The sequence below is a fragment of the Heptranchias perlo genome, chromosome 24, assembly GCF_035084215.1.
Source record: "Heptranchias perlo isolate sHepPer1 chromosome 24, sHepPer1.hap1, whole genome shotgun sequence".
Taxonomy (NCBI): domain Eukaryota; kingdom Metazoa; phylum Chordata; class Chondrichthyes; order Hexanchiformes; family Hexanchidae; genus Heptranchias; species Heptranchias perlo.
In genome coordinates this window covers 19,921,003-19,941,393 of record NC_090348.1, presented here as the reverse complement: position 1 = coordinate 19,941,393, position 20,391 = coordinate 19,921,003, and the positions used below count along the sequence as shown (strand labels likewise).

General features: G+C 40.3%; 2 protein-coding genes across 8 annotated transcripts in view; one reads left to right on the top strand and one right to left on the bottom strand.

Annotated features, from left to right (window-relative positions):
- LOC137341844 (RAD51-associated protein 1-like) overlaps positions 1-15,195 on the bottom strand; it is a 47,371-nt gene extending 32,176 nt beyond the window's left edge. For 2 of the 4 annotated variants that reach the window (XM_068005351.1, XM_068005352.1), the window contains exons 1-3: positions 15,074-15,195; positions 9,408-9,454; positions 8,406-8,547 (exon numbers count right to left, since the gene is read on the bottom strand). In XM_068005351.1, the coding sequence (XP_067861452.1) occupies positions 8,406-8,547; positions 9,408-9,454; positions 15,074-15,090 (206 nt within the window). In that variant the 5' untranslated portion in view covers positions 15,091-15,195. Of the gene's footprint in view, positions 1-2,628; positions 2,707-6,936; positions 7,017-8,405; positions 8,548-9,407; positions 9,455-15,073 lie in introns of all 4 variants that reach the window. The other 2 variants (XM_068005348.1, XM_068005349.1) reach the window with 2 other exon arrangements.
- Positions 15,196-15,395: 200 nt separating this feature from the next.
- Positions 15,396-20,391, top strand: part of ferry3 (FERRY endosomal RAB5 effector complex subunit 3) — a 53,767-nt gene continuing 48,771 nt past the window's right edge. For 3 of the 4 annotated variants that reach the window (XM_068004878.1, XM_068004880.1, XM_068004879.1), the window contains exons 1-2: positions 15,396-15,499; positions 20,200-20,340. The gene's annotated coding sequence lies outside the window, so the exon portion shown is untranslated. The remainder of the gene's footprint in view (positions 15,500-20,199; positions 20,341-20,391) is intronic. The other variant, XM_068004877.1, reaches the window with a different exon arrangement.

Below are 20,391 nucleotides of genomic sequence, written 5' to 3'. Positions count from 1 at the left end.
CTCACCCCAACCCCAGTGCTAAAATCCAGGACCCACAGAGCTACTAAACCCTACATAGCCTTCCCCATTATTGCTAAGTGACCAGGTATCAACCACAACTTGGTATATGTTGCATCCTATTCTGTTGTGTATCCTGGGCTTTAAAAAAGGCAAGATGTAAGAGAACATATGTAAATATATTAAGAATCTTACGTTTGCATGCACTTTCTATCAACTTTTCCATTATTAATTCCTATGCCCACATTTACATTGGATATTACCTACGTAAACTTGTTACACTGTAATTACACCATGCCGTAGCTGTAGCAGCACCACTGGCAGGAAGGTGTAATTACATCATGACAAGGTTACATAGACTGTTTCCATTATAAATGTACGCATAGGAATTCATAATGGAATATACAAGAGGAGCAGAAAGTATGACTTTAAAATAGGTACTGAATTATGTCTGCATGTTCTGATCCAATTATCCATTGCCCTGTAACCCCACTTCACCTGAAGACTACACTTGATCTCAACATGCCATGTGTAAAGCCATGACAGATCAACTTATATTATAGCAATAAAAACTGATTAACAGTTTTCATAGAAAAATGGAAAGCTGCAGAATTTGATCCTGAAAAATACCACTAGAAATCGCAGAAACACAGTTATTCAGTCACCATAAATCAATAGTGCACTCATAATGCACGACATAACAACAGTGTAGAATCTCTTTCGACTCAGCATCAGCAATGCCACAGGAGGTCTGCTAGTCTATATAGAAGTTTCAGATGTGTCCGACCCACTTGAGGTGTCACACATACAAATTTGCCATGCTTAAAAAGTAAATGTTAAAAACGTCAGTCACCTACAGAGAAGCTTCCTCGGCAACAGGAAATACCTTCCAAATGATCTCTGGAGCCACACCTAAAAAAATCTGTTTGACCTCTAATGAATCGTAGGACTTTCTCAATTGACTTCAGGAAGGCATGGCAATTGCACCTTGTGATCTTAAACGGGACATGCCCATTTATACACAGCTGCACTTTAGAATAGTGCTACAGAGCATAATGCTCCTGTCCTTATAAACTGTGTATTACCACAAGCAGTACCACAGGAGATCAGGTTAACATAACATTATTTGAAAGGAATTTGGTCATTTTCAAAAAGAACAATTTTAAATCTTTTAAAGGGCAGCAGAAATATTACAGAATTATGCATTTTTATTTACTGGGCAAATTGTGGAGTAGTAGAATTAAATTGCTAGCAATTTTACCGCCACCCGTGCCAAATTAAGGCATACAGCATCTCTAATAGTTGCTGTAAAATGATTCCATGCTCTTCTATGTACCTATCAGTAGACTAATGATAACAGTGTCCATTTTTAGTCATGGAAGGATGGCTGAGCATTTATATCACAACAGATTAAGCAGTAGCTGCCGCTCAAAGTCCATGAATTTGTTCAACACACACACACAGGATACCACAAGGACTGCAGCGGTTGAAGAAGGCCCACAACCACCTTTTGAGGGCAAACAGGAATGGGCAGTAAGTGTGCCATTGCCCACATTCCTAGAACAATTTTTTAAAAAGAGATAGAAAGCAAAAACCAAAGTCATCATTGGGAATGTACTGTGATTAGATGATAAAATTACTGCAGATTCGTGATCCAGCCCAGTGATATTAGGCTTCAGCAAGTATATTTTATCACGTCTTTCATTTGACCTTTTTAGTTTTGAGTTTAACTGATATGCATATAATATAACTTGAGACAACACGACCAAGTCCCATATATTGGTACCAAAATCCATAGCTAAAGACTATGAAGCAAAAGGTTGAGAATTTATACCTCTGGGTTAAAACGAGCAAAGAAACTAGATCAGCAGCATGGGTATTTAAGAGATGGGATAGGCAGACAGACCAGAGGAGGAATTGTTTTTTTTAAATCACTAGTCTATCTCTCATGGTATTGTACAAAGCAGACAATATGGTCTACCTTACCTGTCTCTGTTGTCTTTATGTTGCTGTTTTATTTCTCTATGTCTCCCTGCTTCTGCTTCTCTCTCTAACTCTTTTTGCTTCCCTGTCTGTCTTTTCTTTAAATAATTTTGAAAAACATTTAAGCAGAAACTGCTAGATGCTCAAGAAAAATATTCCATCGGTACAGCTGACTGAAGGGTACTGCTGCATCTTATGAAATTAGATACATGGCACATACTCTGACTGTGCATTCCAAATTCAGCTTATAGCATCATAGCTCTGGACAAAAAAAATCAAATCTAACCCCAACCTTTTGGTAGAGGCTGAAGCCTTCAAGTAAAACCTTTAATGAAGGCAATAAAAGACACAAATGATAATTCAATGGATAAATTTAGTCATGTGATTTCTGTTTTCTTTAAAAAGAAAAAAATTCCTTGAGAAAAATTAAAAAGATAGGAGACAACAGTATAATACATAATAATCTATTGCTGCACACAGAACAAGTGACTCAGTAATCAGCCAGTAACCGTAATTCTAAGGCAATTCATGAAAATTGACTGGCCTTCTGAAATTTCCTTTTCACAATCATTTGACAGGGAAAGCAAAAATGAACAGCATGAGCACAGGGACAGCAATAACTGATTCAATTTATTGTTTCAAACTTACCCAGGAAGTCGCTATCCACACTGCAGTTGGAGTGTAATGATGTATTTGTATTTGTAGCTTCTCTAGCTGATTCATTAGCTGTTTATTAAATATAGTATGAATATTACTTTCCAGGTTTACAATTTTTATCTATTGAAGTCCTAGACTAGAGAAACAGTATATGCATATAGGTACTGCTTTAACTTTTGAAAACTAAGGGGGTAATTTCAACTTCAGTAACCTGGTGGAGTGGATTGTCCACCCATTTTTCATTCTATTAATCTCAATGGAACAGAAATCAGGCAGGTTCTACAATGTGCCAAGCGGATTGCCTGCTAGGTTACCTCTTAGGTGGCAAAGACAAAAAATACCCTCATATCTCTAAACCATGCTAAACTCAAATTTAATAAGATGCAGGAAGAAACATATTTTCATGACAACTCTTCTTTTGTTATTCTTTATAGATCTCACTTTAACTTGTTGAATTTTAAACTTATTTAGGCAGATGAACACAGTAGGTCAATGTAAGGAATTTTACCAAAAAGGAGATTTAGTTAGATACTGCAATGGTTTGTTGATATTTATATTTAAATACTAGTTATTACCCTTTTCAGAACGGAGGAAAAACTTCATGATGTCCTTTATACTATACATGTTCCCCCAAACAGAATATAATTGACGTCTACATGTTTTAATAAACGGGTACAATCAAACACAGTGAGTGTTTCAACTACTATAATCAGGAAAAACATGATAAAGGTTAAAAATAATGCTGTTAGACAAAAATATATATTTATCTAAAAATTACATCATCCTTTGTAAATGAACGGGTACCATACTGCCAGTAAATAATTGTTATATTTAACAGGTTTAGCAAAGGGGGAATAAATTGAGCTATTCCTTTGTGCCATCTCCCATATGATGATCTCTAGGCAACATCTGGAATCCAGGTGGCACAATCACTAGCAAACTAAGTCATCATGGCTCTCAATTTTTAAGCTCCTTCCAGACTGAGCTGAGAACAGCTGAAATATCATCCAGTTCACTGCCTATAGCTGCGTCAAGGTGACCGATGCTTTATTGAGGAGTGCCAATGTCTTCATAACATTCTCCATTGAGCAGCAGCATTGTGAGAGAGTTGCACAATTCTATTGTACTGCTGGCTTTCCATCTGTACAAGGAGTGATTGATTTCACCTACTTAGCTATGTCTGCTCTGCTCATAATCCTGAGGACTACACAAGCAAAGAGATTCTAGTCTCAGTGTCCAACTGATCTATGATCACTGGATCAATGCCTGCTTCCTTGGTAGCTCCCATAATGCACCTATATTGTGTCAGGATTATTTGAGGGAGATGGTAGAATAGAAGGATGGCACATTTCTTAGCCATGGCTAATTTCACTCGCAGCAGCTACAGACAGAAGCAGAGCACAGATACGAGGCCCATGCAACCACTAGGATCATTTTTTGAGCATACCATTGGCGTACTGAAGTAGTGTATCAGATGTCTGGACAGATCAGATCACGAATTACAGTATAGCCCCCATCCAGAGTCTCCAGGACCAACAACCATACCCCTATGGAATAATGATACAAAGCTTTAGCAGCAGCTGTTTGCCTCTCTGAAACCCAATCATGGTAGGCATCCAACCTTGGATATATAAATGCACGTTCTCAGACCTGGCTTCTAGCTAACACCTTCCAGCAGCTGTCAACCTCAGACTCAGTTTTCCCTTCAGCTGTATGATGGGCATCTGCCTTCGGCATGGCAGGAGGAGCTAGAAAATCAGCTTGCATTGTGCCAGCCACTCTGATTTTACAGACATTCAGTTCTTTCACAACTCCAGGACATCCCAAAGAGCTTCACAGCCAAGGAAACACTTTTGAAGTGTAGTCACTGTTGTAATATAGGCAAACGCAGAAACCAATTTGTACACAGCAGGGTCCCACAAACAGCAGTGAGACTAATAATCAGATAATCTATTTTTAGTGATGTTGGTTGAGGAATAAATGTTGGCCAGGGCACCGAGAACATTCCCCTGTTCTTCTTCAAATAGTGCTATGGGATCATTTACGTCCTCCCTAGATAGCACATGGGGCTCCTCTGTTTAACATCTCATCCGAAAGACAGCATCTACGACAGTTCACTGCAGTGCTGAGGGACTGCTGCGCTGTCAGCCTAGACTATGTGCTTAAGTTTTGAGTTGGGCTTGAATCCACGACCTTCTGACTCACAGACTACCATTGAACCAAGAATGATACCATGTCCAGTGCCATGTACCAAGCTTACTCATCACTAACTCTTAATTTACATGTTCACGTGAGGCGCTATGGCAAAGAGGTGTGCCCGCTTTGAGGCTGACTCCCCTTCCAAAGTACTCAATGACAGGCTGGTGCAAACTGGAGCCTTCCCTTTCTGCAGCCGCTTCACCTTTTTTCCACCTCACAGCTTGATCCCTGGTTTTGCACATGGGTTAGAGGAAGCCTTTTCATTGCATGAAACATGAAAGAGAATTGTTTGGGCACATGTCCTTTACACCTTAAGGTTAAACTCTATTTGGACTTTGCTGTCATTAAAGGAACATGAGAAAGACCAAAGAGCCCTTCGCTTCTTTCAGCGCAGTCCTGGAGAATTGTGGCCAGGATGAAGTTGGCATCCGCCAGAATCCCCAGGTACTGACATGAATCAACAGTTGGGAAAGATGCCTCTTGAATCTTCCAATCAATACCTACTATATCCCCTTTTGAGCCATAGAAGGCCTTAAAGCCGCACTTGGGGGCACCCACCGCCATAGCCCACTGGTTAGCCAAATGTTCTAGAGGGCATTATATTCCAGGTGTGTCCGTCAGCAACACAATATCATTTGCAAAAAAGTGTTATAATATTAACAGAAATGCCTGAGCATTGAACAGACACATGTTCATCACTGATGCCATCTAACACATCATTGATGAAAACATCGAGATAGATTCAGGAAGTTTCTTATGCACCTCTACACAGACCTTGGAGTTGGAGCACACATCCGGAATAAAATCCGAGATTTGACCTTGTACTCCCACAGCTTCTGGCTTCTTTATGGAGACCACCCAAGGCACTAAGAACTTGCAGTTATATAGCACTTTCACATCCTCAGGATGTCCCAAAGCACTTCACAGCCAAGTAATTTTTTTTTGAAGTGTAGTCACTGTTGTAACTTAGGCAAACCAGCTTGAAAATTGATGAAAACAGTGCAAGTGGGATTCCCCTGAGCCATACAACATTTTGCAATCTCATATAAAGCCACTATCTATCCTACACATTCTTGTGAAAGCAAAATTCAGCCTGTTTCTTTCCGCTTTCTCTGCAGGTCTCCAGAATGCTTCATATATGTACTGAGACAACCCATGAAAGCATCTTGAAGACCACGGATATCAGCAAGATTCCTCAGTACTTTACAGTGTCATTACAATCCCCATTTTTGTGGATAGAAACAATAACCATGCTTGAAACACTGTGCGTGCCTCAAACAGAATCCTCATTAATCAGCCTCAGAAGTGAAGCTCCAAGACTAGTTGAAGATTACTAGCATTGTTCTTCAAGACCATTGCAAATTCCTCCACTTGCCTAAAGCAACTTTAGGAGTTCAGCATGAATACCGCTTACATCTGCTGCCCTACCATTTTCTAGGCAACACAGGGCAGTCTACTTCTTTCCACTGAACTGGCACCTAGCTATCTCCACCATTACTTCTATTCATCAGCTTTTCCAACCTCCATGCAGATAGGCCCTTATTACAGACAGATGCCAACTCAGTACAGTGCTCTCTCCAGACCCATAGCTTTGTTGTAGAGCACCAGCTTTGTTAGTCATTGGTACTAGCCCAGAAGAACACTTTTGACTGAGTGATGACAGATCTTAGCCAGAGGAAAAACAAAGGATCAACTTTTTGTTGAATTGTACATCCTTGTAGATGAAAATAACTCATTGAGCCCACTCATCTCCCTAAAGGAGGGAGTGAGCCCATACAATTTATGAGTGCCCAAGTAACAAATTATCCTTTACTTAAAAATAAAGGTGGGGCGTCTCAGTCCTAACTGCATTTTTCCACCTATAAATGTGTTAGTAACCTTTAAAAAACATGTACTAAACAGATATCTTCAATGGTGTGGCAAAATTCTTCTGTTTCAGCCCAATTGCACAATATACATAGAATAAAATGTTTTATTCATTATGTTGGTGAAATAGGCTGCAAAAATAGGAGATAACAATTCAGCTGGGATAAGAATTCTGTGTTATTTACTAAAGCATTGATAACTTCTACCTTGTTAAAAAAAAAAATCAGTTTTCACCTTCACTGGTTGGCTCTTGCACAGATAGGATTAATGCGGCTTCTAAATTTCTTTGGTAAAGCTTTTCATCAAGTGGCAATCTGTGGTATGAAGCAATCTGATCAGTGAGTTAAAATAATCAAAATTCCAATGCTAAGAGCATTAACAGTCCAAATATGATGAGGAAAAGTGCACACAGACACGGACGTGGTGTCAATAGCTATTTGACAATAACAAGGAAAAAAAATTCTCTCCAAACTGTCACAAATTAAACAATGACACAGATTATTGGTATTTCTCATTTCTTCCTCACTCCATTTAACTGCACATTTACTATGGATATTTTCAGTTGCTTCAGTTTATTCTTGCTGGCAACATTCTCCACAGAATTGAGTTCAAGGAATAAAGTAAAACTGCTGATATTGTTTTGGTCTGGTACTATGAGCACCCACGAGAACAGGACACTCATTAAAAAAGAATCATTGCACTCTAATGAAATAGTGACAGTGAGGAAGGACTAGCTGATGTCACCAACAGGGCATGCTGATAAGGATTCTTGCACTGAACAGAAGGGATTAATTTTCCACTCAATGGTAGCACATTTATTAGAGTTTTTGTTGTCTGACCTCGTTGGTACTAACCAGTACAACAATAAAATGTATGCTGTGGCACTGTCCAGTGCTGATGTCAAAGCACACACCAGCGCCAGCATAATGAACCTGTCCACTCCCTAGTTCTCTTGGAGTCACTGCAATCCTTAAAAAATTAGCATTATCTTAACTCAAACAAAAGCAAAAAAATCCATATTACAAAAGAACAAAAAATGATTGGTAGTGAGTCTAAAGCAATTTAAACTCAACATTTGTTTTGTTCATAAATTTATAGTATAATCAAACCACTTTATTATATTACTATCCTGTAACTCACTACTAGCCATCTATATTTGTCCATTTTTTTCATTACTTATGATGCACTTTATTGGTAAAGTTGTTCACAAAACAACCTGGTCTTGGAACATAAGCAGCAACAGAACCAGCTAGGAGCATGTCAACTCACCTCAAAGGCAATCAAAGTGACACCAAATTTTCCCATAATGCTTCCCTTTAGATCAGTTTGAGTTAGTGCACTGCATTGGCAGGATTCAGATATGTGCCTGCAATTCTGCACACAAGTTCCAAATCTCAGCCATGAGGAAAAGTCACCCAGCAGAAGAACAGTAATTTTTGATAAATAAAATTAGAATATACAAATCAACAGATATTACTTTTAAGAACAAATTAACTTGCATTTATTCACAATACTTAGAATATCCTGCAAAATTGTAAGCAAATCAGCAATGCTGTGCAAGGCACTAAGGGAAAAGAAATGATGGGAAATCTGGAGGAAGGAGTGGCACTGATGCTGCCTGCCGGAGGAAAATCAGGCTGTGCAGATATCCCAACTGTGAGCAGTGCTCACTGATATTCTCTTATGTTACAAACAAACCTCACCTTTCCTTAGGTGGTTCCTTCTTGGCTTTTGCATCTTGACTGTCAGAAACATTGATAATTTTTTCCCTCTTTTGCTTCTGATCGTTAATTGTTAGACGGGACTTTTTACTTGGAGGAGCTGACACATGTGCAAAATCTTCATCTGCACAAAACAAAAAATATAAATACAATTATTCACTTGTGAAAAACCACTATTCCAGCAGTGCTCACAGGTTAATGGATTATTTCACACTCTTAAGGCCAAATTTGTGAAACCAGGAAATATTATTCTAAGCTAAAGAAGCTATGAACTGAAGTTAATTTAACAAGTTACTAAATCAAATGCCAATTAGCCAAGAAATGCTGATTCAGTAAAACTAAACAAATGGAATTGAACTGATTCCTAATTCCAAAAGCAGTTGATATGGGTTTAAACAGGAAACAAGGATCAATGGAGAGAATCAGACTTCAAAGATGGTTGGATAACTGGCTGGGCCGATAGGACTCTATTTCTTAACATAATATACATATTTTGGCATGTATATTCCCTCTTTATATATGCTTCTGAAAAATGAGAGCTGTGCTTGCTGGAACAGGGAAGGTTGGGGGGAGGGGGGGAAGGAGGGGAAGAGTTATAATACGAATATTCAAAATTATGCAAGTATTTGAGACGGTAACTGGTGAAAGACTATTTCTACTGGTCAACAGATCAGTAACAAAGGGCCATAAACTCAGGATTGGTATTTAAGGCATAAAGGAAGAGGTTAGAAGGATTTATTTCATACATAGGATATGGAATACTTTACCATGTGGCGATTTAAGCTGAATTCACATTTAAGTTGGAATTAAACACTTGAAGAAAGCAAAAGGACACAGGCAAACAGCATGGAAATAAGATTACAGTAGGCAGCTCCAGTGTGGGAGCTAGAATGGGCACGTGCCTGAATGGCTTTGTAATGCATCAAAATTTCTACATTCTACAGAAAGCCAAAATACACTTTTTAACTTTTATTCAAAACTCACCATCATCAAAGTCTCCAAACTGTGAATAGTCTACAACTTTCTTGGTCCTAATAATAGAAAAGAAACATCTTTTAGATTTCATAATCTTAAAAGTGGAAAACTCAGAGAAAAGAAACATCTGAAATATCTTTTTGAAGAACATTTCTAAATTAGCATTGATAAAGTTTTGGGAAATCCAAAACAAAACAGACTAATTGAAAGACTACATTGCATTAGGCTATGTTTAAAATTAAGTTTGCAGCTATGACATTTAACTGGATTTATTTATTTTAAAAGCTAAAAGCAATGCTCTTAGCAGAGGGGAGATGAGATTTTTTTCTAAAGCAGCAAATTGTTATGATCTGGAATGTACTGCCTGAAACGGTGGCAGAAGCAGATTCAGTAATAACTTTCAAAAGGGAATTGGATATATACTTGAAAAGGAAAAATTTGCAGGGCTATAGGGAAAGAACAGGGGAGTGGGTCCAATTGGATAGTTCTTTCAAAGAGCCAGCACAGGCACGATGGCCTTCTTCTGTGCTGTAAGGTTCTATGATAAATGATTTGGAACTCACAATATACCAGTATTAAAAATTAACCCAATAAATTGGTATCTCATTTCAAGATTTTTGAAATATCCTATCTTTAGATACTTTATTGGAAACTTGCATTTGGTTGCATCAAGTGATAATCAGTTTGCTTTTGCTACTTGCTAAAACTAAATTGCATCTTCAATCAGAGGATTATCAATTTAATTTAAAAAAAGATAACTACATGTAAAATTACAAAAAATGAGATTGATGCAGTACAGAAATATCAGGTAAACAAAACATCTAATGCCATATTATCTGGATGACCCCAATGAGATCCTACCTCTCAAGCTTCAGTTTAGGATAATAAGACACCATGTGATATTTTTGATTCTGTTAGCACTTGCATCTTAAAACATAAACTCCTCCCCAGTACTTACATATTGGAAAACCACCGCCACAACTCCTAAATCCCACAGCCCGCTCCCATTTCTTCCTCATCCTGTTACCCCACCACCACCGCACCCTGTAACCTTCCTACCAGCACAGCCAAACCCATCAACCCTCTTCCCACCACTGCCTAACCTTGTAACTCCCCTTTCACCACTAGTGCCTCCTCACATAGTGTTCCCACACCCAGACCACCCCATCCACTACTTGCATATCCCACTACAATCCGTCCATACCCCAGAAATACCTTCCCCATTTTCTCCACATCTATAAACCCTTTTCTCAAATTCTCACACTCTAAAACCAACCCAATACTGCCTCACCCCAATAACTCTCTTCTCCAGTGCTTATACATTATTTTTTAAACTTCCCTCCATACCTTTTCCTTCACCACTCTTTCCTTCCCAGTACCTCATCCCACCAATCTCTTTTGTTCTCACCACTAAACTATCTGCAACCTTAACTTTCTTCTTATTTTGTCCACTAATCTTTCGCTGCAGCCCATCACTCAAACCGCTTGCCATCACCAAACTCTGCTGCCCCCTTTTTTCTCCTTTCTCCCCTTACATTTCATACCTTCCCACCACTGAATTCAGACTCCCCAACCGCCCCCCTCCACCAGTCATACATACAACTTTACACTCTCAAATAAACTCATGACCCTATACCCTTGAAGAGTAAATTTTCCACAGAAAAACATTTTGCCACAGCTTCCTGTTTCATGACACATCCACTGCCAGTCACCAATATAAACACAACTTTCCCCCATCACAGGAATGGACACTCACAAGCATAAAAGTCCATAAATATTTTTATTATATCTATATACAAAGTAATCCACCCAAATTATACTGAATACACAATTATAAAAACATTACTAAACATAAAGATATATGAATGACAAAAGAGCGAAAAACAAATTAAATTTAACCCGTGGTTAAAATATATTTACATAATATAATTGCACAATAAAAGAACAATTTTATTTACAAGTCAACAGTGTGACACTATTTGCAAGTAAAATGCTATCAAAGTGAAGCAGTATGGTCCTTTAACACTGAAATATGGATTCAAAACCACCGACACTGATGTGATTAAATGCCTCTTGCTCCTCTTCCTCACCAGACCTGGTTTCTCATCACTGCTTTTCAAAGCCTCCAAAGTCTCTCCCTCGCCTCTCTCTCTACCCCCCCACCACAACCCCGCGCGCTGTCTCTCTCTCCCCTCCCCCGCGCTCTGTCGCTCTCTCACTCTCTTTCCCCCCCACCCCAGTCTCTCTCGCTCTACCCCCACCCCTCCCAGCCGCCCCAAGTCCCCCCCTCCCAGCCGCCCCAAGTCCCCCCCTCCCAGCCGCCCCAAGCCCCCCCCCCTCCTCCCAGCAGCCCCAAGCCCCCCCCCTCCCAGCAGCCCCAAGCCCCCCCCCTCCCAGCAGCCCCAAGCCCCCCCCCTCCCAGCAGCCCCGTCTCCCCCTCTCAGCAGCCCCAAGTCTCCCCCTCTCAGCAGCCCCAAGTCTCCCCTTCTCTCTCTCTACCCCTAGTCTCTCTCTACCCCGTCTCTCTCTACCTCTACTCCCACCCCCAGTCTCAGAATGGTTACAGCACAGAAGGAGGCCATCGAGCCCATGCCAGCTCTTTGCAAGAGCAATCCAGTTGGTCCCATTCCTCACTCTTTCCCTCTCTGCAAATTTTTTCCCTTTAAATATTTATCCAATTGCTTTTTGAAAGCCACGAACGAATCTGCTTCCACCACTCTTTCAGGCAGCGCATTCCAGAGCATAACAACTCACTACGTAAAAAGTCTTTCCTCAAGTCGCCTTTGGTTCTTTTGCCAATCACCTTAAATCTGTGTCCTCTGGTTCTCGGCCCTTCCGCCAATGGGAACAGTTTCTCTTTATTTACTTTATCTAAACCCTTCACGATTTTCAACACTCCTATCAAATCTCCTCTCAACCTTACATACGAATTAAGAGCAGTAGGCCATTCGGCCCCTCGAGCCTGCTCTGCCATCTTATAAGATCATGGCTGATCTAATTGTGACCTCAACCCTACTTTCCCGTCTACCTACTATAACCTTTGACTCCCTTGTTAATCAGGAATCTATCTAACTCAGCCTTAAAAATATTCAATGATCCTGCCTCTATCGCTCTCTGGGGAAGGGAGTTCCACAGACTCACTACCCTCTGTGAGAAAAAAATTCTCCTCGGCTCGTCTTAAATGGGAGCCCCTTATTTTTAAAACTGTGTCCCCTAGTTCTCGTCTCTCCCACAAGGGGAAATATAATCTCAGCATATACTTTCAAGTCCCCTCAGGATCTTACATGTTTCAATAAGTTCACCTCTCATTCTTCTAAACTCCAATGTATACAAGCCCAACTTGTCCAATCTTTCCTCATAAGATAACCCCCTCATCCCAGGAATCAGTCGAGTGAACCTTCTCTGAAACGCTTCTAAAGCAATTATGTCCTTTCTTAAATAAGGAGACCAAAACTGCACACAGTATTCTAGATGTGGTCTCACCAATGCCCTGTACAACTGAAGCAAAACATCTCTACTTTTATATTCCATTCCCCTTGCAATAAATGACAACATTTGCCTTCCTAATCACTTGCTGTTCTTGCATTCTAACTTTTTGTGATTCATGTACTGGGACACCTCGATCCCTCTGTACCCGAGTTCTGCCTCTCTCCATTTAAATAATATAGTGCTTTTCTATTCCTCCTGCCCAAGTGGACAAGTTCACATTTTCCCACATTATACTCCATCTGCCAAATTTTTGCCCACTCACTTAACCTATCTATATCTCTTTGCAGACTCCTTGGAGTGATTTTAACTCCCAAGAACGGGTGGGATAGCGGCGAGCGGGATTGAAAATAGTTGTTTCTTTGGGTCGCAACTGCAAAATTTTCAGACTTTGCATTCCCAGTGAGAAGCCTGTACTTTTACGCGCCCACGTTAAACCCGGAAATAAAGCTGGCTTGCGGTCACGACCCAAAAAAACCAACTATTTTCAACTCCCACCTGCCCCCAACCCACACGTTCTTGGGGGGTTAAAATCACCCCCCTTAAGTCCTCTTCACAACTTACTTTTCTACCTACCTTTGTGCCAACAGCAAATTTAGCAACCATGCATTCGGACCCTTCATCCAAGTCACTGATATAGATTGTGAATAGTTGAGGCCCCAGCACTGATCCCTGTGGCACTCCACTCGTTACATCTTGCCAACCTGAAAATGACGCATTTATGCCTACTCTCTGTTTCCTGTTAGCCATCCAATCCTTTATCCATGCTAATATGTTACTCCCTACACCATAAGCTCTTATTTTGTGTAGTAGCCTCTGATGTGGCAACTTGTCAAATGCCATCTGGAAATTCAAGAACACCACATCCACAGGATCCCCTTTATCCACGTTGTTACTTCCTCAAGGAACTCTAATAAATTAGTTAAACACGATTTCCCTTTCAAAAAGCTGTGTTGACTCTGCCTGATTCCATTGAGATTTTCTAAGTGCCCTGCTATAACCTCCTTAATAATAGGTTCTAGCATTTTCCCTATGACAGATGTTAAGCTAACTGGCCTGTAGTTTCCTGCTTTCTTCTCCCTCCTTTCTTGAATAGAGGAGTTACATTCGCTATTTTCCAATCTGATGGGACCCTTCCAGAATCTAGGGAATTTTGGAAAATGAATACCAATGCATCTACTATCTCTGCAGCCACTTCTTTTAAAGACCCTAGGATGAAGTCCATCAGAACCTGGGGACTTGACAGCTTTTGATTCTAATAATTTTTTCAGAACCCTTTCCTTGGTGATTGTAAATGTTTTAAGTTCTTCCCTCCCTTTCAACTCTTGATTCACAATTATTTCTGGCATGTTATTTGTATCCTCTACAGTGAAGACGGACGCAAAATATCTGTTCAATTCATCCGCCGTTTCCTTGTTCTCCATTATTAATTCCCCAGACTCGCTCTCTAGAGGACCAACGCTCACTTTACTTACTCTTTTCCTTTTTAAATACCTGTAGAAACTCTTACTATCTGTTTTTATATTTCCAGCTAGCTTTCCCTCATACTCTAATTTCTCCCTCCTTATTAGTCTTCTAGTCATTGTTTTTTATGCTTCTCTTCTCTAAGGAGAACAACCCCAGCTTCTCCAGTCTATCCACGTTCATCATCCCTGGAACCATTCTAGTAATCTTTTCTGCACCCTCTCTAAGGCCTTCACATCCTTCCTAAAGTGCGGTGCCCAGAACTGGACACAATACTCCAGTTGTGGCCAAACCAATGTTTTATAAAGGTTCCAACATAACTTTCTTGCTTTTGAACGCTATGCCTCTATTTATAAAGCCCAGGATCCTGTATGCTTTTTTAACCACTTTATCAACCTGTCCTGCCACCTTCAAAGATTTGTGCACATATACCCCCAGGTCTCTCTGTTCCTGCACCCCCTTTAGAATTGTACCATTTAGTTTATATCACCTCTCCTCGTTCTTCCTGCCAAAATGTATCACTTTGCTCTTCTCTGCGTTAAATCTCATCTGCCATGTGTCCGCCCAGTCCACCAGCCTGTCCATGTCCTCTTGAAGTCAGTCACGATCCTCCTCACTGTTTACTACACTTCCAAGTTTTGAGTCATCTGCAAATTAACTTGGAAGTGTAGTAAACTCTCTACCCCCAGTCTCTGTCTTTCTTGTTCCCAGTTATACTTACGAACCTGACAGGCCTAGCCATCACTGCTGCTTAAAATGATCTGCAGCAATAAGATAAACGAACGATCCAGCAGCGGGACCCAGCCCAGCCCAACGGCCTCTGTCTCTCAGCAAGTTGCTGTCCGCGCTCCCGCCACACTCACAACACACATCAGTTCCCAGCCGCACTTTCGCCATTCGCGCGAAACAGCTTTTTTCACCTGAAGAATTACGGAATAAAACCTGCAAAAATTAAAAATACTCACACATTCACGTCGAAACAACTGAGCTTTTCAATCCCCTTGTAGATATCTAGATTGCAGCACAGAGAATCCGCAGTTGGGGGCTGAAGCCTACTTTCTCAGTGTGCCTGGACTGGCGTTGATTTAACCCGGCCACTTGGCCTTACTCTTTACTGGGAGAAGGGGCGTTAAACACGGCTTCAGCCACAGGTAACGGGCTGTTTTTTTTAAATGTCAAGTCTGTAAAGTTACTGGTTTTATTTTTATTGCATTAGTATCTGTTTTGATCAATATTTTAAGGAGGAAAGGGAAATAATATAGAAGACAGTTGGAGTGTTGCGTGATTTTTAAAAAAAAAACCATGTACCACAGGAGTCTCTGTGTTTTGGTTGTTATTAGTGATGGTGATGTTACTGCTGTTCGGATTGGTTGCTGAAGCTCTCTCTCTGTGGAGCCGTTCATGCTTCAAAGATCACTAATGCATGAGCTGCAACTACAGCTCCTCTGCACACTGCGTTCGTTATGAATTGACAAAAGGAAGAATTGGGGGAGGGGCAGGGTTGCTTTTAGATTGGGATGTGTGGCTATTCCTTCCCATACTAGAAAAAAGCACGTTCCCTGGGCTGTTGAGTTAGTTCTTTTTCCATTGTCCATGGGTAAGCTAGTCCTTGCTGTCATTGTGCAGTTTCTCTCCCATTCTCCTGCTAAGCTCATCTCTTTTATGATGCCCATCTCCTGTCCTCTTCATCCCCTCTCCACCTAATTCCTGACCACTCCCAACACAGCCAATGTATTTCTGGCAATGGTGTCTGCTCCAGCTCCTATGCAGTCACTTCCCCAAGGATCCATCCCTGACCATTTCCTTGTCCTCATCTGCATACTGCCTTAAAATAGAAAAGGGGAAGATAATTGATAAGCAAATCAAACTTAGAGAGAATAAAACCCCTGGTCTGGATGGGTTGCATCTGTGCATATTAAAAGAAATTAGGGAAGAGATAGCAGAGGCAATATTACACATATGAAAAATTCATTAGCAAAGGGATTAGTGCCAGATTAGTGGACAGCTAATGTCATTCTTGTATTTAAAAAGGGAGAAAGAACAAGTCCAGGAATCTATAGGCCAGTTAGCTTAACATCTGTGGCAGGAAAGATAATGGAATCTTTACTTAAAGATGTAATAAAAAAACCTAGAAAACACAAGTATAATAAAGAGTAGTCAGCACAGATTTCAGAAAGGAAAGTCATGCTGAACCAACCTTATTGAATTATTTGAAGAAGTAACAGAAGGAGTAGTCAAGGGTAATGTAGTAGATGTAATCTATTTGGATTTTCAAAAGGCCTTCGGTAAAGTACTGCATTGCAGACTCATGACTAAGGTCAGAACATGAGTCAGGGGACGGGTAACAATAGATTGCAAATTGGCTACAAAACAGAAAGCAGAGAGTAGGGGTTAAGGGTAGCTACTCAGACTGGCAAAAGGTGGGAAGTGGTGTTCCACAGGGATCGGTGCTGGGACCACTGTTCACAATTTACATTAATGATTTGGACTCGGGAATTGGAAGCACAATTTCAAAATTTGCGGACGACACCAAATTAGGGGATGTAGTTAATACAAGGAAGAATTAATAAACTTGAAGAATGGGTGTGTAATTGGCAAATGAATTTCAATATAGATAAGTTTGAGGTGGTGCATTTTGGTAGAAAGAATAAGGAGGCCACATATTGCTTGGATAATCAGAGTCTAAATGGGGTAGAGGAGCAAAGGGATCTAGTGGTACAAATACACAAATCATTAACAGTAGCAATGCAGGTTAATAAGGCCTTTTAAAAAGGCAAACCAAGCACTGGGTTTCATTTCTAGAGGGATCAAATTGAAAAGCAGAAGTTATATTAAACTTGTATAGAACCTTGGTTAGACCACACCTAGAGTATTGTGCACAGTTCTGATCTCCATATTATAAAAAGGATATAGAGGCGTTGGAGAAGGTGCAAAAAAGATTCATAAGGATGATACCAGAACTGAGAGGATATAGTTATCAGGAAAGACTGAATGGGCTGGGGCTTTTTTCTCTAGGAAAGAGCAGGCTGAGGCATGACCTGATAGAGGTCTTTAAGATAATGAAAGAGTTTCATAGGGTAGATGTAGAGAAAATGTTTCCACTTGTGGGGGAATCCAAAACTAGAGGTCATAAATATAAGATAGTCATTCCTGAATTCCCTATTGGATTTATTAGAAACTTGTTTACCCAAAGAGTGGTAAGAATGTGGAACATGTTACCACAAGGAGTTAAGGTGAAGAGCATAGATGCATTTGAGGGGAAGCTAGAGAAACACATTAGGGAGAAAGGAATAGAAGGGTATGCTGATAGGGTTAGATGAAGAGGGGTGGGAGGAGGCTTGTGTGGGGCATAAACACTGGCATAGACCAATTGGGCTAAATGGCCTGACTCTGTGCTGTAGACTTGATGTAACTCTTGGTGAAGTTGTCCATAGGCATAGAGTCAGTTTCCCTATGTATGCTGAGAACTTTGCTTGTCTACCACTTTCTGTCAAGCCCACAAGCACCTTTGTGCTGTCAGACTGCCTCCCTGATATTAAATTTTAGATATGTGCGAGTTTCTTACATTGAAATTGGGAAGTCCGAAGCCATCATTTTTGGCTCCCACCTAAACCTTCACACCCTTGTCACTGACTCCCTCATCATCATGGCTGCTTTCTCAGGCTGTATACAACTTTGGAATTCTGTTCAATTGGCGCCAAGTTTCAAACCCCATATTCTACCCATCACCAATTAATTCCACCTCTGCAAAATTGTTTGCCTCTTTCTGAGTCCTGCTGGTGCTGGAACCCATATTCATATCTTTGTCATCTCCAGACTCAAATTTTCCAACACCCTCCTTAAACTCTAAGTCGTCCAAAATTATGTTGTTCACACTGAGCGTATTTGCCCATTCACCTGATTCTTACTTATCTAAACTGGTTCATTGTCCCCCAAATGATTGAATTCAAAACGTTGTCCTTGTCTACAAATCCCTTCATGCCCTTGTTCTTCCATACTTCTGAAACTTTCTCCAGCTTTACATTATCTCTTGTGCTCTCTAGTCTTCTGACTCATAAGCATAACAAAAAGGATGGTTATGAAAGGATATAGGAAAGAATCAGGGAAATGGAATTAGATTAAATAACTCCAGTTGAACAAGTAGCAATGACACACAGGCCTGATGTGCTGGATGGCCGCCTTCTTCTGTGCTGTAATTTCTATGCATTAAGTACAGGGAACTTGTGATTTATTAATGTTCATTATTTGCCAGCAACTATTATAAAGACTCTCAACACAAAATAAAATTCCCCCATTAAACACACAATATGTGAGAATGATAGCAAAGCTGTAATCTCATCCCTGCTATAAGCCACTGTAATTTCACTCAGTTTTTAAGATATTATCTGAAACTTAATATAGTCATACCTCAGTATCCATTAATTCCCTATCTGTACTATAAATCTCTCCACCCATTCGATACTGTTTTAGTTCTGCAGTAATGGGTTAGGGACAATATCTGTTTCTTCAATAGTCCTACAGGGTCACAGGAATATTCCTCCCGTTGTTGTAATTGCATTTTTTGAGCCATCCATAAAAATACATTTGTTAATATGAATGAAATGATATCTGTTGTCATTCACATGGATTCTTATCAAGTTATTCTGAATCTCATTATTACCAATGCAAATTGCATGCTTCTCTGTAGACAACAACTGTATTATACCCAACCTACACATGTTAATCTCATTCGGTATGATCATTGAACTTTCTATTGTTATTTCCATTTTCTTTCTGTTTTTCCCAACTACTCCACAGGCAGCATTCCAGTACCTCGCCCAAGGAGCCATACGTCCTTGCATATAAAATGGGGACATGCTGTTTGACTGGAATGCCTCACAGCTGGATCCAGTTGTGCCTTTCCTTAGATCCACATATATGCACTTTACAGCAGAATATCTGGATAGCAGTTGGGAGTAGGAATTTAGCTGATTATTTTTTTTTGGTTTCTCTCCTACCCTTCTTCCTTCTTCCTTCTACCCCTGTGACACTGAGGCCAATTGCAGCCTGCCACAGATCAGCTGATTCCAGCACAGAGCAAGGATTATATTCGTGACCTCCTGGTTTACATGGCTCAGTACCATACCACAAAGCACATTTGACCTATAAGTTATTGTGAGGGGGTACTGAACTATTTAAATCTTAACATGTTATTTTATTCCAAAGCATTTAGGCTCATAGTTCAACAGACTTTATTTAACATTCATCATGGCTTAAGAGTTTCTGCAGTCTTGCAGATGCTGAAGATTTATCTTCCCTCTTCAGTAATTTATATCCAACAACAACAACTTGCAGTTTTACAACATGTGGAAAAACGTCCCACAGTTGGTTTTGATTTTCAGTTAACTTTTTTTTCCTCCTGCCCCCCCCCCCCCTTTTCCATATGTTAGAGTTTCTCTTTGACTATTTTGATCTTAAGCTGCTGTTTCAGGACACCATTGAGCTGCAGGTTATTGTGATGTCACCATGGAACATTCTAAATCCGTATTTTCCACATTCTTTTGTCCAAGGCCACAATCCAAACAGCATCTTGCTCAAGGGACACTTCAAGGAATGCTCCAACATGCTTAATCATGGAGTGATGGGCTATTGGTCTGCACCTGCAATTACCCACATGATAAGGTCCTGATTTCCAATATACTGTCCCAGGCAGAGGTCAGGCACCACTGACACGAATGGGAGGGAAATATTTATGGGAGCAATACTTCCGCTAAAACTATGTGACCCATAATGGGATCCTATCATTTGCTTTGTGAATATTAGTATGGTCTTGTTTCTTAACAACGTTCCTTTGCTTTCTCTCATCAAACAGCAAGATAAAGAGAGTGAATAGCACTGCATCCCAGTTTGTTGGCATTCCACAATCATGAACGGAAACCCAGAGGCACAGGCCATGTTATGAGTACTAACATAAAATGCATGTCTGCATGGCTCTCACATGATGGATAGAGATGTGAGTTTTTCTTAAAACTTCTGTTCAAAATTACAGTATTTCATTCACTGG